Here is a 23,175-nt window from a genome sequence, read left to right on the forward strand (position 1 = left end):
TCTATTTGACTCCTTCCTACACATGGGAATGTGATTTGTAGACAACCAAAATGGGTCCAGTGAAAGACCCCAAATTCAAATCAATGTGACCCATTTTTTTGGGACTTTGACCAAAAACAAATAATTTTGCTGAATCTGTGACGCCAGCAGTGACCTAGGTAGCTAGCCCCCACTCTCGCTACGACCCCAACAATTCGTTTCCATATGTGATGGGTCTTGTCATCGTGTGGGGCAACGAAAACCTGAAGGGGGATTTTGAATTTATAATTCCTTGGTGGGTTTGCGATGGGAGGAATGAGATGTTCTCAAAAGAACGAACTCGCTAATTTTTCTTACAGAAATGGATGCAAGTACTTCTTGCTTCTGATCATGCGTGGGTCATTTAATATGAGACGAATATGCCCGGTATCCGGCTCTTTCGATGCCAACTTTCGCCGGTGGAGAGCAGACAGTATCCCCATCATGACTTAGATCTGTCACTTCTTCTCAATAATGGAGAAGAGAAGTGGTTCTTTTTCACACGATTGTTCCAACTGACATATCAAATCCCTCCATCTAAGCCTACTAAGATAACTCCACAGCAAAATTTTAACTTGAATGTGCTTCTTTTACACTGAAAGTCACATTAAGAAGGCACAACAGAGACATGACGCATAGACAAAAAGAGCAAACTGAGATAACCAAGGTCCATTTGAAGTGATTAATTCTTCAGTTTGTACACGCTGGTTGTCTACGGCAGACCGAAGATGAGAAGATTGTCCTAAGACAAATTGTTTATCCTAGTTCCAACATGGCATCAGCCAAATACATCAAAAACCAACTCCTTTTAGCTTTTGTCAGTTGCCAGAATCAACAATATCATGTCGCAAAAGGACAAGATGCTCTCGTCTTCCACCGTAGACATTATGTCAACAATATCATGTCGCAAAAGGACAAGATGCTCTCGTCTTCCACCGTAGACATTATGTTAACCTACCGCCGTCCCATATCAGGGAAACAAAAAAGATGTATTCTGTGTTGTGTGTGGCCATCTAATCTAAAAGCAGAAAAGAAAAATGTGAACGAAGAGAGCTTTTTAGGTAAGTTACATCGGTAAAAGTGCAGCAGCTCCAAACTAATGTTTGGCGATAGGCGCTTCATCCCAATTAAGATGACAGAAACCCTGAGAAGACTGGATGCAATTCTTCTTTGAACCCGCTCTTGAATCAGCGCACAGGATTAGAGAAAAATATGACCGCAAAATAGACAATAAATCCAGCAACAAGAATGCCACCATAAATATAAGTTTGAGAAGACTGCATGGGATATTTGTACTCAATGTTGCAGCATCTCATTTTCTCGCGCTCGCCAGCCAAAACCCGGTCCACATATCTGCACCCAATATAGGCATAGGATTTAGAAAATGAAACACAAGCAGCTGCTACTCAGTCTTTTAGATGGAACAGCAGATCAACTATCTTGTTTCCCAAGAAACATTAACTTACTGTAATGTGAACATAGTGCTTTGAAGAATATCCGAACTGTTTAGATGTGCATCTTGTAACCGGTGATCATACAACAACGAAGATAGATCTACAAGCTGTTCTTCAAGGCTCTGTCGATCAAGTGAAGTCGGGGCATTTTAATATATTCAAAACATTGTGTTGAAGCAAAACTATTTAAAAAAAAATAGCCACTTACATCCAAGTACTTCTCCAATCTTTCGACTAATTCATGAGGGAAAGGCTCTGGCAAGTTACTAGTCTTTTTGTAGAACTTTTCCAGCCACAGCTCAGTGCTTGATTTGTTCTTTTTCCCCTTGACTGGTTCACCGAGCGGGGTTTTCAAATAGTCTGATGCAAAACCTTGTACAACCTGTATAAAACGAGCCCTTGATAAGCATCGACAACAGTAAATGAATAAGAAGATTAAAATGTAGTCACCTCTGATGTATCCCGAATTTTGTGAAGTGCAGCATCCACACGCGCATATATTGTATTCCTCTGTCAAAAAAATTGAACAGACTCTTATTGACACCACTAAGCTACGCAACATCTTCAACCGATCAAGGTCAAGAAACAAATAGATATGCTACGCCAGGATATTTGAGCTGTTTCCAGCATCCATCATCAGGCAGAGAAAACAGTGAGATTCACTTTATTGTGATTTTATAGGAAGAGGCCTCACCAATGCAACATCTTTTAGCATTTGACTGATTTTGGAAGTATTAGAGAATGGGCCAAATGGATGGCAACCAGTCGCCCAGAGCCAATTGACAACTGCTCTTTCATGTACATGAGAAGCCTTCTCATAAGGTGCCGTAAGCCCACCAACAGCAGATGCAAGCCCAGCTAATATATGGCGCTGAACCTGATAAGGAAGAGCATGCCTTCTCTCTATTTCTGAAACATAACTGTATGGAGGACATATAACTTTTCAGATAGTCAAAATGGTACATACGCTCTCAATGAGATGCCATAAGCTCTCTTGTCGAGAGGTATACTGCTGAAGGAAAATCACATTCTCTTTTCAACAATGTGACGATGCTCCATTTTTCAAATAGCAGAACAAATCAGATAATAAGTCCTGTAGGAGGAAACTTCTAGCATATAAAATAGACTCAATACCACGGAATTTGGGGTTAATGTGGCACATATATACAAATTTGAAGTTTTTCGTGATATTAACCCTATAAAATAAAGGATCTTAATATAGTTAGATGGTTCATTAATGCATGCAAAAGAAAACTAGTACTCTAAACAACAAAGAAATTAAGAGCTTCACTATGTTCACACCTACAGAAGGAGGCAGCAAACACACTAGAGATGCCTATACCGGAGAAATAAATGGAAAAATAGGATCGTGACAGGCATAGAGAACCAATCAAAGCCATCTCTAGAAATCCTTACTGCTGGGACTCTATGACTTGATAATGAAGGATGCAGTAAAAACAATGCTTTGAAACTTGAACCATGCAAATGACATGCCTCCTTACCTCAGTGGTATCTTTTCATTGGGATGCTGAAGTACTATCACGACATCACGGCCTGTCCACACAAGACTCTCATCTTCCATCATAAGATTTGCATCCACATCAGCTAGTGATAGCACAAAGCTGGGAAAATGAAAAACAAATTGAACTTTAATATCAATCCATTTAATCTTCTCTGTTCAAATGCAGGAGAGGAGAGAGGTTAATAAAAATTTACAAAAATCATGCACTTTGCCATCAAGTATTTATATTCTATGGTTATAAAAGATAGAGGGAGAAAAGGTACATAATGTATGACCTATTGATAAAACATGGAGAATTGCATTGCAGAAGTATTGCTAGAGCAGACTAGAGATCTGTCTCTACACCAGTAAATAGAAACCAACAAGACTCTATCTCACATGAATATTGAAAGTCTTCAGAGATCCAACAAGAGGTTATTAATAAGTCGTCAAAGACATTTTGACATGCTTAATTTCAAGGTAAGCACAAGGCAAACTGAAATTGGAACTACTTCGACATCAAGAAGCTTCATTCACCAATCTCAAATAGCTCAACAGTTTCTAGAAATAGTATATTGTCAGCCAAAAAGGTTCAAGTCTTACGGGAAAATGCAGAAGGGACTCATAATTTAGGCTTTCAACACAAGATTAGTGGAAGGTATTTCTTTTGTACGGTAGATACACAAAAAACATATGTATCTATCAGAAGACCCCAGAGAAGTCAAGTAATGAAGGTTCTTACTTTTGGTTGATTTCAGGATTTGACTTTAGTCAATATGACATCCAGAAAGCCACGTTTCCCAGAACAGCGCCTTATAAATGCTAAGTGCAGTTCAGAACCAAACAACTACTAATCTAAGGAAGAGTGTGTACTAACAAAAATCTTTACCAAAAAGAAAATTATGCAAGATTACGTAAAAACTTTTCCCTCCTATATGAGAACAACTAAAAAGTTTCGGCCACTTTGATGTAGGATTTAGCACGATGCAATAGTATCATTCGTAACAATTATAAATTTAATAGAGAAAATAGCAGATGAGATCCAGGAATACATCAATATAAAATAGCAACAGAACTATGTGACAGAATTCCAACAAAGTGGCATTCTCACACAGGAATCACTCTGGTCCCATATGTTCGGTGCAAATCCCCCTTCTCCTTTTTCACCCCCTTCTTCTTGTCCTTTCCAATCTTGGATTCATAAGTGGCCCAAAGAGGTTTATGCTTAAGTATGGAATCACTTGAATCATCTGATTCACGCATCCAGTCCTACACACAGAAAACCTGAGAAAAATTACCGCACTAGATAATGAAAAGCAAAATCGCCAAATGTCATTCCGTTAAGTGCTATGAGAAACTGGAAATGTGTAGAATGCTAGGCATTGATCTTGTAACACCCAGGAGACAATTGAATTGCATAGTGAGCTTGTACAGACCTGGCGGAGGAAAAATTTATTTGAAAGAGATGGATCCGCAACTTCCAGTAAACCAGCAGCAAGCACATCAGTGGACCGTTCCATTTCCTGCAGATAATATCTCCAAGTAAATCCATTGGCTCGTAGAAGGATTAGCTCTAAGGCAAAATCATATGACCTTAAGGCCTCTGCTACCCACAGCACTACACATGGCCTTGGGCAAATTGTCTTCGTCCCTCACGCTTTTCATAGATCGTGAGTGATCAAAGGATCAAGGGGGTGAAAACAAACATACTTATGAAGAAGGAGCTCTTCACGAGAGTGTAAGTACAGGCCGAGCAATCTACAATCTCAGGCTATGGAACTATTCCAAATCGTTGCACCCCTTCAAACCCCACCCAATTGGAAAAAAATAGGCATGCTAGTTATCGGGTATTGACTAGAGATAGAGAGGGAGAGAGCTCTCACTTCTTTGAGAATAGCCCCATCAAGATAAGTCTTAGTATGAACATGAAAACGTCCATCCTTTTTTGTCTCTTGCAATGAATGCCCTCGCATTGCTTTAGAGACGGCAATGGCAAGCTTCTCATGGCGATGTAAAGCATGTGAACCCCCAATAATAACTATTTCTTGGCCATCATGAACCATCTTCTTTACCTAGCAGCAGCAGAAGAATAATAACATAAGAAAATTTCCAACTCTAGGGAATATGCACGGTAAAATAGAGTCAATAATTAGAGTAACTCTTATTTGGACAAATTGACACAGATGATTGAAGCCAACCAATATGCCATAACTTTCACAGAAACGACCATGCACATAGTTAACAAACAAGAGAACATTGTTATGGCCTAATACAATGAAGTTTTCTTGTTTATTGTTTTCTTCAATTGATCAAACATGCCAAAACGAATTCTTGAGCATTGCCAATAAGTTTCCTGAAACCAAGAAAGACCAACCTTAAACACCAAGAAATGGATCCAACCGGCTCCATCATTCTATTCTTACACAATCTTAGAAAACTGCACCAATTTTTCCAAGCTACTCTACTGGAATTTCTTTTAGTTGAATGTTATCCTAATTCATCGAGTTAAAGCTCGAAATTATTCTTTTAGGTAAACGTGTTAGCAGATTGTATGTGCTTATGCAAAACCTGTCTTCCTCCCAGAAGCCTGGTTGGTACATTCCAGAGGGCAATCAAACCTGTGACCCCCACAGATTCAAACAAGGGAACAAAAACTTGCGTAGCTTCCTAAATTAAAAGAAAAGTACAGGCAATTGCTCTAGATAGCTAACAACAAACATAAGCATTATCTGAATTTTGAATAACCATGACGCAGAATGAGCTTTCAGCACATTTAATTTTGAAATTTTCACTTTACTTCTTGCAAATAATGTTGTCATCTTGAACCGTGAATTAGTTTATGACACCAAGGGCATAAGTCAAGACACAATCAGCCCGATAATCATGTTAGAGACAGTACCACAGGATCAACATACAATTGATTCATCAGAGATAGCATATTTAGCCCAGAGAGAAGAACAAGAAAAGGCCATTTACCTCGGCCTCGATTTCCGCAATATCTATGCTGTAATTGTGGCCTTGTTCAATAATATTAAACCGATTATGATTCTGAAGAACGATGATTGGTATAAGCAACCTCGTTGTGAGATCAACAGTTTCAAACCTGGATAAACAAAACACATAGAGATCACCACTTAAAGTGGAATTGCATAAACAAAAAGATGAACAGTAAACCCATAGAAATAATTCTAGGCATTTAAAAGTAAGAGTGTATGACACAGCTAAATCTAATTCTAGGTATGTCTGTATTATGCAGATAAAATCTTGGCAATCTGCAAAACCAATTAGGTCTCATGTACCTTATGTCTGGAGCTATAACGTGCTCAACTGTTGTTGCTATAAGACTTGCAAGTTGTCCATCAAACACATCGTGGGAAGCATGGTCATTCACAGCACTGAAACCCTTGGGGAACATAATGTTTCGTAAACGTGGTAGAGTTCTGAAGCTGACACTTCCCTCCTCTGTTTCGATCTTTCCATATGTGCAAGGACCAGCTGAGAGATCGATCACGACAAATCTGGAGTGCAACACATATTTGACAGACTACAATTGTCAGACCATTCTCGCCTTTTAAGCACCTAAACTACACATTTTTTTTTTTTGTGTTAACAGACAATTTCTTGACAAAACTGAAGTCAGAAAACTGCAATGTGGAACTTTCCGTGCCATACCAATCACTTCAAGAAAAAGTGAAACATAGATACAGAAAAAGCAAACAACCATCCCATCATGTGTTTTTAACATGAGTGACTGCTTGACTGGTACCTGCCAGATCCAAGCCAAACTTGAGATGCCCCTCCGCCATTATAGCGGTAGCGGTAGATGTAATCTCCTTCCTGTTTCTTCATGTCTTCCTCAGTCAATTGGCCTATTCTCCCATACATCAAAGTGTCGAGATCAATTTCCTTATTCCTGGGATCCATTCTGACCTGTAAAAATACACAAGTAAGCCTATCAAGAGAAAGGCTAAGAAGTCACAAGCCAGCAGAAGAGAAGTCTACAACCCAGCCAGACACCCAAAGAGAAACTCCTTGAAGGAAAAAACAATGTCCTAAAAGTCACAGTTTCATATTAACTTTTCTGGTCATCCATCAACAACTTAAATTATGACAAAGGGGAAAAAGAAGTCAGAAGTATATAGAGTACACCATCACCATGTTAACAACAATTAAGACTGAATTTGAGACTATACTTTATCAAAGTTAACAATGAATATTGCATTCGGCACAGGTCTATCCATCTCTGAAGCAGAAACTCCACCGTCCTCCATATCGAATATGTAGGAATATAACCTCTGAAATACAGGTTCCGCAGCCGTTGCTTCCACCTCAAACAAAGGTACCTCTTTCCCAAAATCGCCCTGAATTTTCGGCAAAAAAGCATTGTTTAGAAGCATCAATATATTCAAACTTTAAGGACAGTCAATCACAGCAATCAACACAAGCTTTGTAGAACTTACCTCTCTTGCAGTTCCAGACGGAATCATCGCCTCTTTCACGGCCTTCTCAAGTGCAATGAGTTCAGGTTGTGCAGCCTATTAAGTAATACATCATTTACGGAAGATGAGTTTATGTTTACCGCCAAATTACATATACGGACAAGGATAGATACCAAATCACCAAGCATATATATAGTAAACCCAACAGTTCATGACTAAACTCTAGAAGACACCGACACAGAGAGCATAATACATCTACTTGAAAAAGATGTTATTGAGCAAAATCGTACTGGCTGAAAATAGAATACGAAAATAAAAGTAGAAGATAGGGGAAAACTCCCGAGCAGAAAGATATAAACAAAATCTACAAAGAAATTATTACATGATATGCATTGTACACAATGTGATGCTCGATGTCAATAGGCTCTCCTGTCTCCAAACACGAAGGCCTGTGTGATGGAAAGCTAACTCTCAGGAACTCTTCAAACTTGTGAGCGTCCATTTTGTACCTATATCCTCCGTCACCATCAAAACCTATAAGGACTACATTCACTTCCAATGGGACCTGAAACGGCACCTGCATCAAAATCCACCAACAATCAAACGATACTCAAAAATGTTTCCGAGCGAAGTATAAAATTTCAGCACACGCATAAACTAGACAAGAACAATGGTGACACTACTACCTTACATCAAATATATTATTGTCGATTGCTCATATCATTAAGCAATACAATGACGGGAAAATTTGTTCCCTAATTTCATACTAGCGCCAGGATCCTTAGCTAATGTCGTTTGTATAAAACGTCTAAGATAATCTTGAGCCAGTGAACTCGAAACTAGTAGCAATGTACAATCAGCCAGTTCGCTCATCCTTCAAAATAAGACACCACACAATCTTGCCAAATGACAATTTGGCAGTGCTTTTACTACGAACGCCCCCGAATTCTTTCATTTGATGATCCCGAACGCACAATTGCCGCCTCGAGCTTCGTTCTAAACTCACTGACACGCCTTCCCAGCAAAAGATTGCCCCCTCCTCCTCTCACATATTCTCCCTACTTCGTCCCATTCATTTGTGTACGCCATCGTTAACGCGATACCAAATCAATTCACAGGAGAAGCTGAGAGCATTCAACAGAGAATCTGAGGAAGAGAGAGAGAGAGAGAGAGAGAGAGAGAGAGAGAGAGATGGAGATCGATTGATCTAGAACCTCGGCCCGAGTGTGAAGCATCCGGCGAACGTCGGACCGGACGCCGTCCCTGACGTCCTGGAAGGCGCCGTGGTGCCACTGAGGGTGACCGGGATCTCGCCGGAAGGCCTGCGGAGCTGACTCGGACCGAGCCGCTAGCAGACTCAGAGCCAAGAGGAGGAAAGGAAACGCCAAGGACCTGGAGTCGACGGCCATGGAAGGATCGCCGGAGTCGAGCCGGATTCCGTCGACTTCGGAGGTCTGCGGAAAAACCCTGCCGACAAGAGGGGGCGAGCGCGAGGTTTTCACTGACGAAGACGAAGAGGATTGACGAACATTTTCTCGGCGAGTGAGCGTTGCTCTCTGCGCGATGAAGAGGAAGGAGAGAGAGAGAGAGAGAGGAAGATCGCTGTATTTTCGAAACTGCCCCTGTCAATTTTGATGTGTACGATGTTTGGGATCGGAACAATTTTCTAATTAGTGCTTTCATTTTCCCTATTTAGTGCTACAACCCCGTTTTTGTTCTCTATTTATGCAATCCAGTCCCTGACTCGTTCGACTCACGCTACTTGATTTTGCCATCAAGTAAATCTCAGCCAAAACCAGCACCCCTACAGATTAGACTAACACGGTAATTTCGAGGAAAAATGATACAAATGATCACTGAATTTTAATTTAATGTACAATGTAGCCTCTAAACTTTTAATCTGTTAAGTGCGATCCTTAGACTTTAGCCTAATATGTAATGGGGTCCATGAACTTTTAATTTATTCAATATGGTTCCTGAACTTCTGAAACATGATCAATTTAGTCCATTGACTATATGAAAATATTCAATATTGTCCCTGATCTTGAATTAATGGAAGGCACAACATTGAACATTTTAATATAGTTTAGTGATTACATTGAACATGTACTAAAAGTCCTAAAACCAAATTGAAGAAATTTAAAGTTCAGGGATTTTATTGTACATTGGGCTAAACTTCAGGGACCACATTTAACAAATTGAAAGTTTGAATATCACATTCCACGTCAGACCAAAGTTTTTTTTTTTTAATAAGAAAGCATAAGACCAAAGTTCATAGATCATTTGTATCATTAACCTTAATTTCAACCTTTTGTCATTCTGTTCGCCTTCAAACGTCAATGTCAAACCTGTACTGAATGAGAAGCTCGAAATTCATTACTAAATTGTTAAGAGAATGTGCAGACATCAACAAATCATGCTCATAATCCGCATTACAATAAGGAACACAGACATAAAATTTGAATGATAAAACGTAAATACAAAGCACGGTAAAGTTTAACTTGTGAATTATTTTAACAATTGTGATCGCAATATGTCCCTGGACTCGAATCATAGCAATAGCAACTAACGAGAGCGGGCTCGGGACATTCGATCTCGCGTCTCGGCCGCAAACCTTCCACTTAATTTAAACAGAAAAACAGAAATCACTCACGAGTTCACTACAAATTTCTACTTCACCATAAGCGAAGGTGCACATATAAAGTCACATCGACTATACCAATCACATAAAGTGACACTGTACATTCAATCTCTCTAGATAATCAATATATCATTATGCACTATGACTAGTATTGTCCAGCGAATCATTGATGGAATGTACCTATCAATAAACCTTGTAAATTGTCAATTTCCTATCCTATTTCAATCCCAAAAACTTCTTAACCATCCCGACAACTTTGACCACTAAACCCTTCTTCCCCTTGCCCGCCGGCGCCGGAGGAGGGTTGCCCCGGCGTGGCGTCTCGTCCAACCTCAACTCTTTGCTCAAACCAGCCAACGAAGCCCCGTCTTGGCTGAACGCTTGGTATAGTTCCGGATACAAGCGCTTGATGGACTGCTTGAACTTCTCCGGCACCGCCACTCTCGACGGCCCCCGCGGCACGCCTTCCCGGAAGTACCCGACCCGGACCCGCCCGTTCGCGTAGGCCTCGCAGGCCTGCAGTATGGCACGGGCCCGGTCCCGGAAGTGCCACGCGACAAAGGCCTCGAATCCCTTCGGAGGTGTCTTGATCAGGCGCAGCACGGACTGGCAAGAGAGGACGAAGATTTCCTCGTTGTAGGCGAAGGACTTCTTCTCGCCGGAAGTTCCGGGCTTGAAGGCCCCGTGACCCGGTTCGTTGTAGTAGGGTCTCTCGTTGAGCACGAGGGCCTGTATCGAGAGCAGCACCTGCAGGATCGTCGACTCCGTCGGGTTCCATCTCTCGCTCTTTCGTTTGCCTAACACACACACACAATCCCTTAATTTCGATAAACGGATTCATTCCGATCAGGAAAACCGAGAGTTTCTATCGAGCGCAAGATCGATAAAAGCCGCGAAACGAGAGGCGATTCGAACTGCCGATGCTTCCATGGAATGCCAGTACAGGATCGGAGATCACCATGACATTCTTTTGTGGAAGCAGGCGGCGATCAATAGCCTTTTGTACATTCAATCGGTGACCAAACCTTAGGGAGGGAGTATAAACATGACATGATGAGAAATCTCATGAATTACATATGAATCCGATTCAGAAATCATATGTAAATGTACCTACGTAAGTAATCAGATATACAAGCTTTTATAAACATGCATTGTCCTATGAATGCAACAGAAGTTACCATGCCACGTATTGAGCAAGCTCAAGCAGACGACGCCGCCACTGTAGAGGTTCGGGTTGATCCGGTACCCGAACGCCCGGTAGTGGACCCGCGGCGGCTGCGTCGGGTAATGGGGAGGGAAGGATATGTCGAAGAAGTAGAGGCCGTCGTGGTAGGGCGTGGCCGAGGCGCCCACCACGGCGGCCCGGAGGAGGTTAACCCTCTGCTCGTAGGCCCGCACGGTGATGGACTCCGGCAGGTGCTGCTCCAGGAGCTTCCACTCCTGCATGATCTTCGTCAGGGTCTCGGCCGGGATGGACTGGGTCGCGGCGTGGAAATAGTGGTCCGAGTGGTCGGAGACCACGTCGAAGCGCGGGAAGGGCTCGATCTCCTCGATCTCCGAGGCCGTCCTGCCGGGTTCAGCAGGGGCGGAGACAACGGCGGCGGCGGTTCCGCGCCGCCGGTTTCTTGACATGATTTTTGATGGTTTCTTGGGTTTCGCCCAAATATCGAGTGACCGTATGACTCTGCGCGAGAGAGAGAGAGGGAGGAGATACAACTCTAGGATTAGGAAGAAATTGCCGAACTGGGATTTGGTTTAGGAAATCTAATATTCAGCATCTGGTTTAGATTTTTAAAAAAATATTCTATATTATTTTCCGGATTAATGTCAATTATATTAAGATATTGAATTTCACAAAAAAAAAAAACATGCATATTTGAGTTTTTCGTAAATTGATTGACTAAATAAGCCTGCATCTTCGATAGAGCATGCATCGATATTTTTTTTTTGGGTCGAAAAATTTGCTAATATTGATAGTCAAGATATTTTATACGAAAAGCTCAAAGCAAGCACAATAAAATCCCAAAAGAGTAGGGGCGGACGGACTAACCACAAATAGGGGTAAAGAATTTAAACGATCGGACTTAATTGCCCGATCCACAATCCTATTTACAGCCCTTCCAAATTCAAACTCCGCGATAGAAATAAATCGGATAGGATGGGCGGATGGCTGATCTGCCACGATATAATTAAGTAAAAATCGAAAGTCATAATTAGATTCTGGTGATTCATCGTCCCATTTTGTACCTATGATGACCTCTATTCCCATGCGCTTGACCGATCCGTGCGCGTCGCGCGGGACCACGGATTGTTATTTAAGCCTAGTAAGAATATTTACAATATTGGTGCAAGCAGATTCGATCAGTTTTGCTTGAGGGCCTTGTGGTCCATTTCGAAGTGGTTGATTTTCTCCGATTTCCTGAAGTGCCTTTGCTTTTCATGTGTGGCTCGACGTATTGGTCTGATCACGTTGCTTTTCTTTACACGACATTACGCGTTTCTTATTGTGCAGGTATGGTTCTTAATTTGTCTTGCCTTGACGCATGAAGTTTCGGGTTCACAGCCACTTATTAATAGCTTCAATTCCTGTATTGGTAAGGGCTTGGAAAAGGGATCTTCCAAACTTACGGTACAAGATTACGTGCTTTACACCGTTCTCAAAAAAAAATTTAAGATGTAAAATAAAAGCGTGGCTTAATATTTAAATATTTAAATACCACATCCTCGCGCGTTGATTGGACTTTAAAATTTAAATATTCTAACACTTTCCCTCACGGGTAAATTGGACTTTGAAAATATGTAATTTTTTTTTGTCGAGCGTATAGTTTTATTTATCGAAACCTTGAACGCAAGGGCCTATGAACGAGGCATATAAACGGAGCAAATCCACAAAGGGGCTGAGAGAGTTGGACTAGCCAATTACGCGGGCGAGAATTTGTTATTTGAGCATTCACGACCTAGTCCACTACTCTATTTTACTTGGATATTATGTGAGATTTTGTAAGACCATTGCAAATTATTTTAACAATTCAAATTATTAAATGAAGCCGCGGTTTCATATTTAAATATTGGCCCGTTTCTTTAACCCAAAAAGAAAAGGAAAAAAAAAAGAAACTCAGAACTTACTAGTTTCTTGTGAGCTTAGTTTATTTTCAAATTCGATGTCCTTGAATATTTTTTGTGCATTTGTTTGAATTACTGTTGTATTTTGAAAATGTGATAATTAGGGGACCTCGAAAATTCGGATTCAAAATTCGATTATATTGGATCTCTTTGGAAATATGCTTGACGTGATTATAAGTTTAAACTTATATATAACCCTCTAGAAAATTATTGAGAATGTTTCTATAATGATTAGATAAATTAAAATTCGTTTGTTGCTTTTCTTCTCCCTAAATTTTCGGGATAAGCATAACAACACAACGAAACGTAGCAATATATTTAATCTGAAAAGGACGCTATCTGCAACTGTACTTTTTATCTACTCTACATTAAAAGAACTTCAAAAAGATTTTCAACTTAAAGCTGTATGGATTTATTTCTTTTCTCGGGATATATGTGACCATATCTATTATAACCAAATTACTCTTTTTCAATTGAGAAAGACAGCACTTTAATTGTGGTTTTTTTTCCATTTGATTTATTATGCCAAAAAAGAAAATTTTATTGATGCGTTTCTTTTACATTATTTTCAACATTCAAATTATAAAAATTGCGGTCATTGTTCATTCCAATTTTAAACTAATTAAAAAGTAAAAAAGCTTGAGTAGATCACATAGAACACCAAAGGACTTTTGAAATGTAGTCCTTTCCAAACGAGATCTTAACCAAAGTTAATTTCCAACGCACTTTTCAATTACAATTTACCAAACACCATTTGCATTTTGTAAAAACCCTTTTGTCTATAGGTCATTTCCATTTATGCAAAAAGGCTTTCTCCAAATGTTCTCCCAAATACACACGATTTTATATACATGTGATCTTCCTCCAATTATTAAGCCTAAGCTTTTTTGTTGCACTTTCTAACAATCTCCATTGCGTCGGTCTGTTTTATATAATAAATCATATTAGTAGCGCAAATCACCTGTTCCTACTATTTTAGCACAAGAATTAATCATTTTAGAGTTGCAGTCATGGCATTGCACGACATGTAATGCCGCCATAAATGTTAGCCACATATCTAGGAGCCCGATTGATTAGAATTGGTATTTAGATAATCATTTCGTAAAGTTAATAAGTACCGAATGTATTCTTTATTACGATGATTACACCATTCTCTCTTCCGCATGATCTCATCTTTAAAAAATAACGTAGTGTTATGAATCTCTCACACGTTGCCAATTCAAATTCAGGTCTTGTCTGATAGAACAAAAAAAGTTGAGTGCCGAAAATTTAAACATCAGATTTCAAGTGTTGATAATTTTAAATGCCGAAAAATGAAAATAAATGGTTGTTTGAGGATTCAGTCGGAATGAATGACGATGGTTCGGGATAAATCATGCTCGCCGCGTGACGAACGAAGCCACGGAGTCCCGACACATCGAACCCCCCTTCGAGTACGGCGGTACCGAGGATACGCAACGATTCGCAACCACGACTGATTTTGCAAAACAGTCATTGTTATCGCGACGGAATGATGTAGCGCTTCGCGCGACAATTTTTGTATCGGGTCTCTTGGTGGTTGATCGTGCTTGGGTCGTCGATAAATGCTCGACACATCACTTAACAAACCGATGTTTATACGATGTTTTATCACGCTTAGCATTCCCAAAGAAGCAATAAGGTTGAAGTAGCTAACGATTTTCCCACGACAAAACGTGAAACTAGAGATTACAGCAGAGGCTTTGCCTGGATTTTCTTCTGCCTTGCCACCACAGAAGAAAACCCCGTTTGGTTTAGTTTTAGGAAGGGGCTTATGGCCTCGAAAGCTCCTTCTCAAAATGTTGAACCGTTTGGTTCAACTTTCGACCTAGTATTGGCCAAATGCTAGCATTTGGAATGCGGAAAGCCCAAAGCTGGTCCGGACCAACTTTGAACTTTCGGTATTCCACAAATGCTGAACTCAAATTTTTTATCTCCAAATTACCCTCACTTATTTTGGCTTATTCCGATTTTGCCCCTCTTGTTACTGTTCATCTTCTTCGTGATGCAAATTAAGTAGGATGGAGTTTTGTGGTGGAGCCATTATCATCATTTGCTTCATTAGGCTCCATTCCGAGATTCCCTTCCACTGCCCTTCACAATAATTAGAAACCATTACTTTTTTTACCCCAGTAGATCAAAAAGCTTAATTATGCAGATAAAAAAAAACTTAATCGTTTCTTTTGAAATTGATTTGTTCGATATATAAAGAGGGCACTACTCAATAATCATATGTGTTGAGTGATGAGCAATTGCTTAATTATAAATGCTGACCAATAAAAAGAATGCTAAACGTGAAATCGTAGATTCCTTTCTTATAGATCGAGTAAAAAAAAATTTCAAAATTCTTTTATGAAACTTACCGACGATCTATTATCAACGCACATAAATGTTTCGGGGGTTTGTTTTTTTTTTTTTGGCACACGAGATACTAGAATAGTCGCTACATCGAGAAAAGGCCGCTATAAATCGGTTACGCTATTCGATTTCCCGCCCGATTTTCGATCCGCAAAAACAAAAGCTTGCCTCTCTTGCATAAATAGCAATTTCTTGTTTCCCAAACCCCATCTCCCCCAATAAGCAATTTGGTTGCATTACATCTAAGCCACACACCAAAGCATCTAGGCTCCCCTCCAAAACAGTGAAGCCTCTCCTTCATTAACCAACTCCTTCACCCTGCCCCCAAAACCATTCATTCACCACCTTCCAAATTGAAGACCCTTTTCCTTCTTCAACAATCAAAAGACATCCCTCCATTGAAAATCCCTTACCTCACATTTGCTCTTCCACACAGCAAGCCCTTCCCCAAGAGAATTCACAAGAGCCATTCAAAAGTATGCTCCCCTGTTCACCCTTGACGGCGAGGGCGATCGATCTCGCCCTCGCGACAGCTCTCGTCTTCTCCGTCTCCGTCGCGCTCCCCGCCGCCCGTGGATTGTCCCCGGGCGGGGTCATCGACTCCCCGCTGCTGACGCAGAAGGTCGCCACCAACCGGACGATAAAGGTCGACGTAAACGGGAACGGGGACTTCAAGTCTGTCCAGGCCGCCGTCGATTCGGTCCCCAATGGGAACTCCAATTGGGTCATCATCCATGTTAGGAAAGGAGTTTACAGGTAACACACAATTAGGACATTCTAGCTAGCTATGGAAAAATGGAGGATCATTGGTTTGATTTTTGCATGAAGTACGATGAGGAATGCCGATGCGAAACATTTGTCGAAATGGAGCGCGTCGCGTCGCGCAAATTTTCGCTTGAGCTTTAATGAAAACTGCTTCGAAATGAAGGTTTCCGCGATTATTTCTCGGACCTGCGAAGTTTTTCATCTCTTGAAATCGATTCGAATTTGGCAGGGAAAAGGTGCACGTACCAAAAGACAAGCCTTACATATTCATGAGAGGGAATGGCAAGGGAAGGTCTATCATTGCTTGGGCGCAGAGTTCTGCCGATAACGTCGAATCCGCGACTTTCAGAGTCGAAGCCCCTAACTTCATCGCCTTCGGTATTAGCTTCAAGGTTCGAACTCGAGACCTTCTGCTGTAATTTCGAATTCCATTGCTTCGCAAATGGCTTCTGCCAAAGCCTTTTCGCTCCAAGAAGTCGAGACAGCATGTTAAGGAGCGGATGCGCGAGTTTCAGTTTTTGCTGATCTCAATCATGCATATATATAATCCTTCTTTTACAATGCAGAACGATGCGCCGACGGGAGTGGCATACACGTCGCAGAACCAGTCGGTCGCGGCGTTCGTGGCGGCGGACAAGGCGGCTTTCTACCACTGCGCGTTCTACAGCACCCACAACACCCTCTTCGACTACAAGGGCCGGCATTACTACGACAACTGCTACGTCCAGGGCTCGATCGACTTCATCTTCGGCCGAGGCCGGTCCGTCTTTCACGTAAGCAAAACTTCCACATGAAATTCCATCTTCATACCAATGCGGCGGACAAAATCAGCCACGGTAATGAGATTTTGTACAAACGACTGACCGAGGGGAACGCGCAGAGTTGCGAGATATTCGTCATCGACGACAAGAGGGTGTCGATCCACGGTTCCATCACGGCCCAGAACAGAGAGAGCGCGGAGGAGAACAGCGGGTTCGTGTTTGTGAAGGGGAAGGTGTACGGTGTCGGCGACGTCTACCTCGGGCGAGCGAAAGGCGCCTACTCGAGGGTCGTCTTCGCGAAGACGTACCTCTCCAAAACCATAGTCCCCAACGGCTGGACCAACTGGAGCTACGATGGCAGCACGGAGTAAGTGATCTCAACCATTTTGCCTCACTTCAATCCTAAAGCATTTCAAACAATTCCGAAACATTTCGGATCGAATCATAATCCGTCAGTAATGTTGCCGACACGGCAATGACGGGTTCCAAATGGGTGATGAACCGCAGGAACTTGTACCATGCGGAGTACCACTGCCACGGGCCAGGGGCCGAGTCGACCGACCGAGCACCGTGGTCGCATAAGCTCACCGACGAGGAAGCCGCGCCGTTCATGTCGATCGATTACATCGACGGCCAGGAATGGCTCCCTGCCTGGCTATGAAGTCGTCCCTACTACCAATACCTGCCTATGTAGATACATATGTCCTCGTATGTTGTATGGTTAAATTCCAAAAAGAAAGTCCCAAAAAAACAGCAACAAGATGAGTGGTTTCTCAAGAAGTGCAAGTTAGAGTCATATCACTAGCTGAATTCAAAACACCTTCCTATTGTTTTATCCATTTTCCTCTCGCCACGTTTTATCGTTAAGCGCAAATGTATCGGGACGAATGCACGAGTTACTATACATATAAAACTTGGACCGTGTTTGGTCGCCCAGAAAAGTAAACGGGACTACTGCTCAACGTCCCAATCGGAATGTGATTGATTTTTATTTTTCATCGTTCTTACGAATGTAACTGACTAGATATGAAATCGGATACGCGAACAATTTCAATACTCGACAAAGTAGGAAAACACGAGATAATATCTTCGAATGCAAAACTCTTGCAAAGGAATTGAGCATCGGTTCGACGAGGAAAAAAAAAAAAATTTTGTCAAAGATGGGAAAAGAGTTTGAGGACCGGTTTTTAGCAAAATAATACGAAAAATAAAGGCCTTTTTTTGGTGAAATTGAAAATTAAGTGCTGGAAATTTAATTTTAAAAAAAAATGTCGAAAATAGAAATAAAATAAAAAAAGTAACGCGGGACTTAAGGAAAATTTCAATTAAGGACACCAAGTGGGGTCAAATTCTCAAAAAAGGGTCCAAAGTGAACATTGTATCGAATAAGGCGTGAAGTGCTTCAACCTGGGTCTCAAATAAGGACCCGAAGTGCCCAAAAAGTCTCAAATAAGGACTCGAGTCCCCGGCCAAAATACTCCGCGATCGGCGGAAAGCTACGTTCCGCACCTAGGAACAAGATAACTTTAATTTTTTTATTATTTTCTTTCTGTTTTACCTTTTCTGTTTTTTTTCTTTTCCGTTTCCTTTTTTTTTTCTTTTCTTCCTCCGCCGACCATGGCCGGGGCCGGCGGAGGTCGCCGGCCTCGGCGAGGCTGCCCTCGCTCGGGCCGGGCGAGGTCGCCCTCGCCGCCTCGAGCCAGAGCCACCCGCCGCGTCGGGCGACGCGCCGCCTCGCCTGGGCCGGGCGAGGTCGCCCTCGCCGGTTGGGGCGAGGTCGAGCCTCGCCGGATCCGGCGAGGGCTCGACTAGCCGGCCTCGCCGAGATCCGGCGAGGGCTCGACTCACCGGCGTCGGGCAAGGCCAGCCTCGCCAGTTGCAGGCGAGGTCGAGCCTCGCCAGATCTGGCGAGGGCTCGGCCCCGCCGGCCGCTAGCGAGGCTCGACCTCGCCAGCGCCGGCGGAGGAAGAAAAGAAAAAAATAAAAATAAAAGGAAAAGGAAAAGAAAAAAAAACACAAAAGGAAAAACAGGTCCTTATTTTGGCCGGCATTCCTCATCGTACTTCATGCCGGAACAGTAACTTTCTCGTCGGCCGGCAGGTATTTTTGTCGGCCGAGGACCCAGGTCCTTATTTGAGACTTTTTGAGCACTTCGGGTCTTTATTTGAGACTGATTGAGCACTTCATACCCTTATTTGACACAATGTTCACTTTGGACCCTTTTTTGAGAATTTGACCCCGTTTGGGTCCTTAATTGGAATTTTCCCCGGGACTTATAAAAGGTATACCAAGTCTGGGTATACGTACGGCTACAGGTATAGAGTGATTGTTAGGGTTTTGGAGCTCATCATCTCTCCCAATTTCTTCCTGCTTTCTTCTTCTTCTTCATCTTGCCGCGAGCTTCGACGCTTCTTGAAGCGAGAGAGAGAGGCCGGCGCCGATGGAGGGAGGAGATGACGCGGCGATCGAGAGGACGATCGACTCCAAGGACTTGCAGCAGCAGAACAAGGCGCTGGACAAGCTCACCGACCGCGTCGAAGATCGCCAGCTCGACTCCACTCGCGTTCAGGAGGTAAAATTTTTTTTGCCTCATTTCCCTCTCTCGTTCTTGGTTCGGGAAACCTCGCTCGCGATTCCGCTGGTCAAAACCGAAGAAGAAGTGTGTTGGTGAAGTTAAGGGATGAATCGGCGCGCGTATCGGCGATTGTCCAGAGCGCTAAATGTCTGCTTGAGATGAATGTCTTGTACGGTTTTACCACACGTGTAATAAAAATTTGGTCTTTGTGCAGGTAGGTAGATAGTTTCTTTTCATTGATCTTTGTTCCAAATTTTATCGTCGATAATCTTGTCTCTTGTCCTGGAATTAAGTTGGAGTGCCTGTTTTTGGGAAATTGGAGATCGCAAGTTGTTGGCGTATGTGATGATTTCGCCAGAATTTTTTTGGAGTGATTGGGTCGAGTGGGTACCGTCGTTGTCTTGTGAAATCTCGTGCGAATATCGGACTGTTTGATGTGGCAGGCGATGGCATCGATTGCTGCGTCCGCGGAAGCTGATAGGAATGCCATGAGGATGAGGTATCGTTTAATATCATTCAGTTCTTTGCTATGTTGGAATTACTTTGATAGATTTGCAATGTTTCAATTGTTTTGGCTTTACAATGGACTCATAGGCAGATCAGGGGGCATATTCTAATTTAAAGAATCAATGTGGCATTCAAAGTCGCGTGGAGATGTCACACTGGGTGCGACTATATATGGAACTCAATATCATTTTCAGAAACAAGGAAACAATGCACATAAGTTACTCGCAAGATTATGACCTAAACCCTTATGAGGATTAACTTGAACAGTTAATTATCTCTTTAAACCTCACTGCAGATCACTTAGGCACTGAAATACACTGCTTCTCAAACACCTCACAAGAGGGGCGCTTATTCTCACACAGGACACGTTGGACCTCCATAATCGAACGTGAACACTTATTCTTCATGCAAACTCATCTGTTGCCTGTTGCTTGTTATAGTTAGCAAATCGAAGATGTGCATGGCTAACATGGAGATCAGGCACTTCACTTCTTCAATCACAAAAACTCACAGCAGAAAAACAATTGATACATAACTCAAGGAGCTTTCTCACTATTTGCTCGCACTTTCAGCAAACTTCACTCACGTGGGACTCACATATATTGTTATTTGCGTTAATTTTGCAAGCTCTTGCTAGTGTTTACTTGATGAAAAGCTAAGTGGAAAGTACTAGTTTCATGACTGCAATAATTTGATAATATGAGGCCGCATAGTCACTTGAGTTTTTGAGAAATTGAGGTCTTCGCATTCATGAAAGGCCATTCTCAAGGGGAGGTTAAAAGCCAATTATAAAACAAAAATAATTCTTTCTCTTGGTGAAAAGTTAAATTTCTTCAATAAGCTAGCAAGTTGGTGTTGCAAGTAGGTTCAAGTTGAATCTCATGAAACCTCACTTGCAAGTCGTGGAACAAGTCTCATACTTGAAAGGAACTTCAGAGTATGGTAATTTCTTCTTCTTTTTTACCAAAAAGGAGTGTACTTCAAAGTTAGGTAGATGTTGTGATGCTAACCATGCAGGAATCATGGTACATGTTATCAACCAATTCTTGTGTATGTAACTTGAGTTCTGGAGCAATTTCCTGGTGTAGTGGCCTAGTAGGCAACAATCTGCTATATCCTTGTCACCTTATGAGGCAGAGTATAGAATAGTAGTGATGGTGGCTCGAGAAGTCTATTGGAGACTTGGACAAAATCGTTAGTTACTTCATTCTCCTTTCATTGGGGGCGTCTAGTGGAAAATGCAGTTTTAATATTCAAGCAAAACGTGTTGAGTTTTACTGCCACTTTACTGGAGTGAGTATTTGACGGAGAAATAGAGACGAAATTGTCGAAACAGAACGCCAAGTTCGCAAACGTTTTTACCCTCTGCAAGGTTGGCGACATGCAGAGAGTAGCTTGACGTGATAGCAAAAACAAATTAGGTTAGTGTGTAATTGGAGTCCTGTGTGCACATATACTTCACGTGTTCTTTATAATAAAATTCAGCTTCCTGTTTCATTGCTCACCTCAATTTCAAGTTGAACATGTCTACTGACAAATGGAAATTGCCATGGCATCACAATCAGATGTTTTGGATCAAGTTGCATTACCCTATTTGAGCCGTGGCAGATGATGTCACGTTAGTCAGGACTCACGGTAGTCTTAGTTGGCATGAGCCAGTGTGTGAGATCTTCCATGAGTATTAAGGTTGGCACTCATCACAACCATTAGGCTTAAAGGTTGTTCATAGCAAAGATGCATCAGTGCATCATCATTCGATTTGGATGGAACCGTTTCAGCTACTTTCTGGCTTGTGGCAACTTGTCCATTTTGGCTGTTGATTTACAGTGTTCACTCAATGCATTAACATTGTTCCCTAGGGAGAAAGAATTGGCTTCTGTCAAGATCAATGCAGGTGATGTTGACATAATTGCTAACGAACTCGAGGTCAGTTACCTAATGCCATGCGCTTGAACACTTTTATTCTCTGGTCTGAGCTGTCTAACATTGGATGCTAAATACTGAAAACAGCTGGACCGGAAGGTGGCTGAAAGGACCTTGCGTGAGCATAAAGGTGATGCGGTTGCTGCAATTCGTTCCTTGCTTAGATAAATCGCGCGAAAATTGGGCATTTGTAATTTTTCCGAGGACTTCCCAACTTGCCATAACATTGTCCAAGTTGGATCCAGAGCTGTACGAGTCATGCTTCTTTTTGGATATACGTCTTGCCTTCTATGAGATTCTTGTACCGTTGCTGATTCTCGGTTGCTACCAGATGTGCATCCCTGCATTTTTTCCCTTCCATGTTTTTCATGCTGGGAGTTTTGGACAGTAGGAAAATCATGTATAATTTTTTAGGAACAGAAATCATAGAACCACGAGCCTATGCTCAGTAATGTGAGGGTGTTTTCCAATACTAAGTTTGGAAGGGCTGTTGGGTTGATGCCTGGTGGTCTGGTGACTTTAGGCCAGAGCTTATTAGACGGCATTCAATTTGAGAAACTAAAGTCGCAAACTCTCTGGAAAACTAAGACTTACAATTGAATGTAAAATTTTGTTGAAGTTGCTGCTGGCACGCTAGGCTATATTGACTGTAGAAAAAGCATGGTCGTCCCTAGGTCACGCGGTCCAGTACTTTCCAAAGTTTTTCGGACAGGTATCTTCATTGATGTATTTCCATGAGGTGAATAGCTTGGACTAGTGTCGATATAGAGGCAGAATCTGCCTTGAGCCTCAGTAGTGTGTGACCGGTGTTACCATTGCAAGCGATAGTTAACGGAATAAGTGCATTGAAAGTTTTAAAACTTGTCACGGAAGTATAATCAAGTCTTAAAATTTTTAGAAAGTACAATTAAGTCTCGATACTTGTCACGAAAGTACAGCTAAGTCTTAAAATTTTTAAAAAGTGCAATCAAAACTTAAAACTTGTTAAATTGATCCAATTAAGTCTTTCCATTGATTACGCTTTTTGAAAATTTTAAGACTCCGTTACATTTTCCTGAAAAGTTTTAGAAATTGATTACATTTTTTGAAAGT

The 23,175-nt window shown here is 41.8% G+C and overlaps 4 protein-coding genes across 5 annotated transcripts; 2 read left to right on the forward strand and 2 right to left on the reverse strand.

Annotated features, from left to right (window-relative positions):
* Positions 1-922: 922 nt before the first annotated feature.
* Positions 923-8,998, reverse strand: LOC115692018 (uncharacterized). Its single transcript, XM_030618771.2, has 16 exons — positions 8,627-8,998; positions 7,795-7,989; positions 7,434-7,508; positions 7,167-7,334; positions 6,740-6,903; positions 6,273-6,491; positions 5,950-6,076; positions 4,857-5,045; positions 4,410-4,496; positions 4,085-4,242; positions 2,975-3,094; positions 2,167-2,392; positions 1,923-1,982; positions 1,681-1,854; positions 1,485-1,594; positions 923-1,371 (listed from the first exon to the last, which is right to left on the reverse strand). Exons 1-16 carry the CDS (start codon positions 8,819-8,821, stop codon positions 1,206-1,208), a joined length of 2,433 nt encoding a protein of 810 aa, XP_030474631.1. The 5' UTR covers positions 8,822-8,998; the 3' UTR covers positions 923-1,205.
* LOC115692021 (uncharacterized) lies at positions 8,994-22,555 on the forward strand. 2 transcript variants are annotated; one of them, XM_056312171.1, is made up of 5 exons: positions 8,994-9,007; positions 19,508-19,650; positions 20,097-20,152; positions 22,020-22,086; positions 22,171-22,555. In XM_056312171.1, the coding sequence occupies exons 2-5, from the start codon at positions 19,519-19,521 to the stop codon at positions 22,249-22,251; spliced, it is 336 nt and encodes a 111-aa protein (XP_056168146.1). In that variant the 5' UTR covers positions 8,994-9,007; positions 19,508-19,518; the 3' UTR covers positions 22,252-22,555. The 2 variants fall into 2 exon arrangements, with proteins under 2 accessions (XP_056168146.1, XP_030474635.1); XM_030618775.2 differs by lacking the exon at positions 8,994-9,007 and having other exon boundaries at positions 19,476-19,650.
* LOC115692013 (putative ubiquitin-conjugating enzyme E2 38) lies at positions 10,022-11,685 on the reverse strand. Its single transcript, XM_030618767.2, has 2 exons — positions 11,232-11,685; positions 10,022-10,850 (listed from the first exon to the last, which is right to left on the reverse strand). The coding sequence occupies exons 1-2, from the start codon at positions 11,683-11,685 to the stop codon at positions 10,270-10,272; spliced, it is 1,035 nt and encodes a 344-aa protein (XP_030474627.1). The 3' UTR covers positions 10,022-10,269.
* LOC115692020 (probable pectinesterase 67) lies at positions 16,031-17,928 on the forward strand. Its single transcript, XM_030618774.2, has 5 exons — positions 16,031-16,308; positions 16,547-16,709; positions 16,884-17,090; positions 17,198-17,445; positions 17,586-17,928. The coding sequence occupies exons 1-5, from the start codon at positions 16,031-16,033 to the stop codon at positions 17,737-17,739; spliced, it is 1,050 nt and encodes a 349-aa protein (XP_030474634.1). The 3' UTR covers positions 17,740-17,928.
* Positions 22,556-23,175: the final 620 nt, after the last annotated feature.

This window comes from Syzygium oleosum, unplaced genomic scaffold (assembly GCF_021117445.2).
Source record: "Syzygium oleosum isolate NSW1041296 unplaced genomic scaffold, Sole_v2.1 Sole_v2.06, whole genome shotgun sequence".
NCBI classification, from domain to species: domain Eukaryota; kingdom Viridiplantae; phylum Streptophyta; class Magnoliopsida; order Myrtales; family Myrtaceae; genus Syzygium; species Syzygium oleosum.

Coding starts and splice junctions, on each gene's coding strand:
- LOC115692018 (XM_030618771.2), bottom strand. CDS start 8,821: ATGGCCGTCGACTCCAGGTCCTTGGCGTTTCCTTTCCTCCTCTTGGCT. Junction 7,335..7,433: donor CGTCTGGAACTGCAAGAGAG/GTAAGTTCTACA, acceptor CCGAAAATTCAG/GGCGATTTTGGGAAAGAGGT. Junction 1,855..1,922: donor AAATTCGGGATACATCAGAG/GTGACTACATTT, acceptor CGTTTTATACAG/GTTGTACAAGGTTTTGCATC.
- LOC115692013 (XM_030618767.2), bottom strand. CDS start 11,685: ATGTCAAGAAACCGGCGGCGCGGAACCGCCGCCGCCGTTGTCTCCGCC. Junction 10,851..11,231: donor CTTGCTCAATACGTGGCATG/GTAACTTCTGTT, acceptor TGTGTGTGTTAG/GCAAACGAAAGAGCGAGAGA.
- LOC115692020 (XM_030618774.2), top strand. CDS start 16,031: ATGCTCCCCTGTTCACCCTTGACGGCGAGGGCGATCGATCTCGCCCTC. Junction 16,309..16,546: donor GTTAGGAAAGGAGTTTACAG/GTAACACACAAT, acceptor CGAATTTGGCAG/GGAAAAGGTGCACGTACCAA. Junction 17,446..17,585: donor AGCTACGATGGCAGCACGGA/GTAAGTGATCTC, acceptor GATGAACCGCAG/GAACTTGTACCATGCGGAGT.
- LOC115692021 (XM_056312171.1), top strand. CDS start 19,519: ATGGAGGGAGGAGATGACGCGGCGATCGAGAGGACGATCGACTCCAAG. Junction 19,651..20,096: donor ACTCCACTCGCGTTCAGGAG/GTAAAATTTTTT, acceptor TTGATGTGGCAG/GCGATGGCATCGATTGCTGC. Junction 20,153..22,019: donor AGGAATGCCATGAGGATGAG/GTATCGTTTAAT, acceptor ATTGTTCCCTAG/GGAGAAAGAATTGGCTTCTG.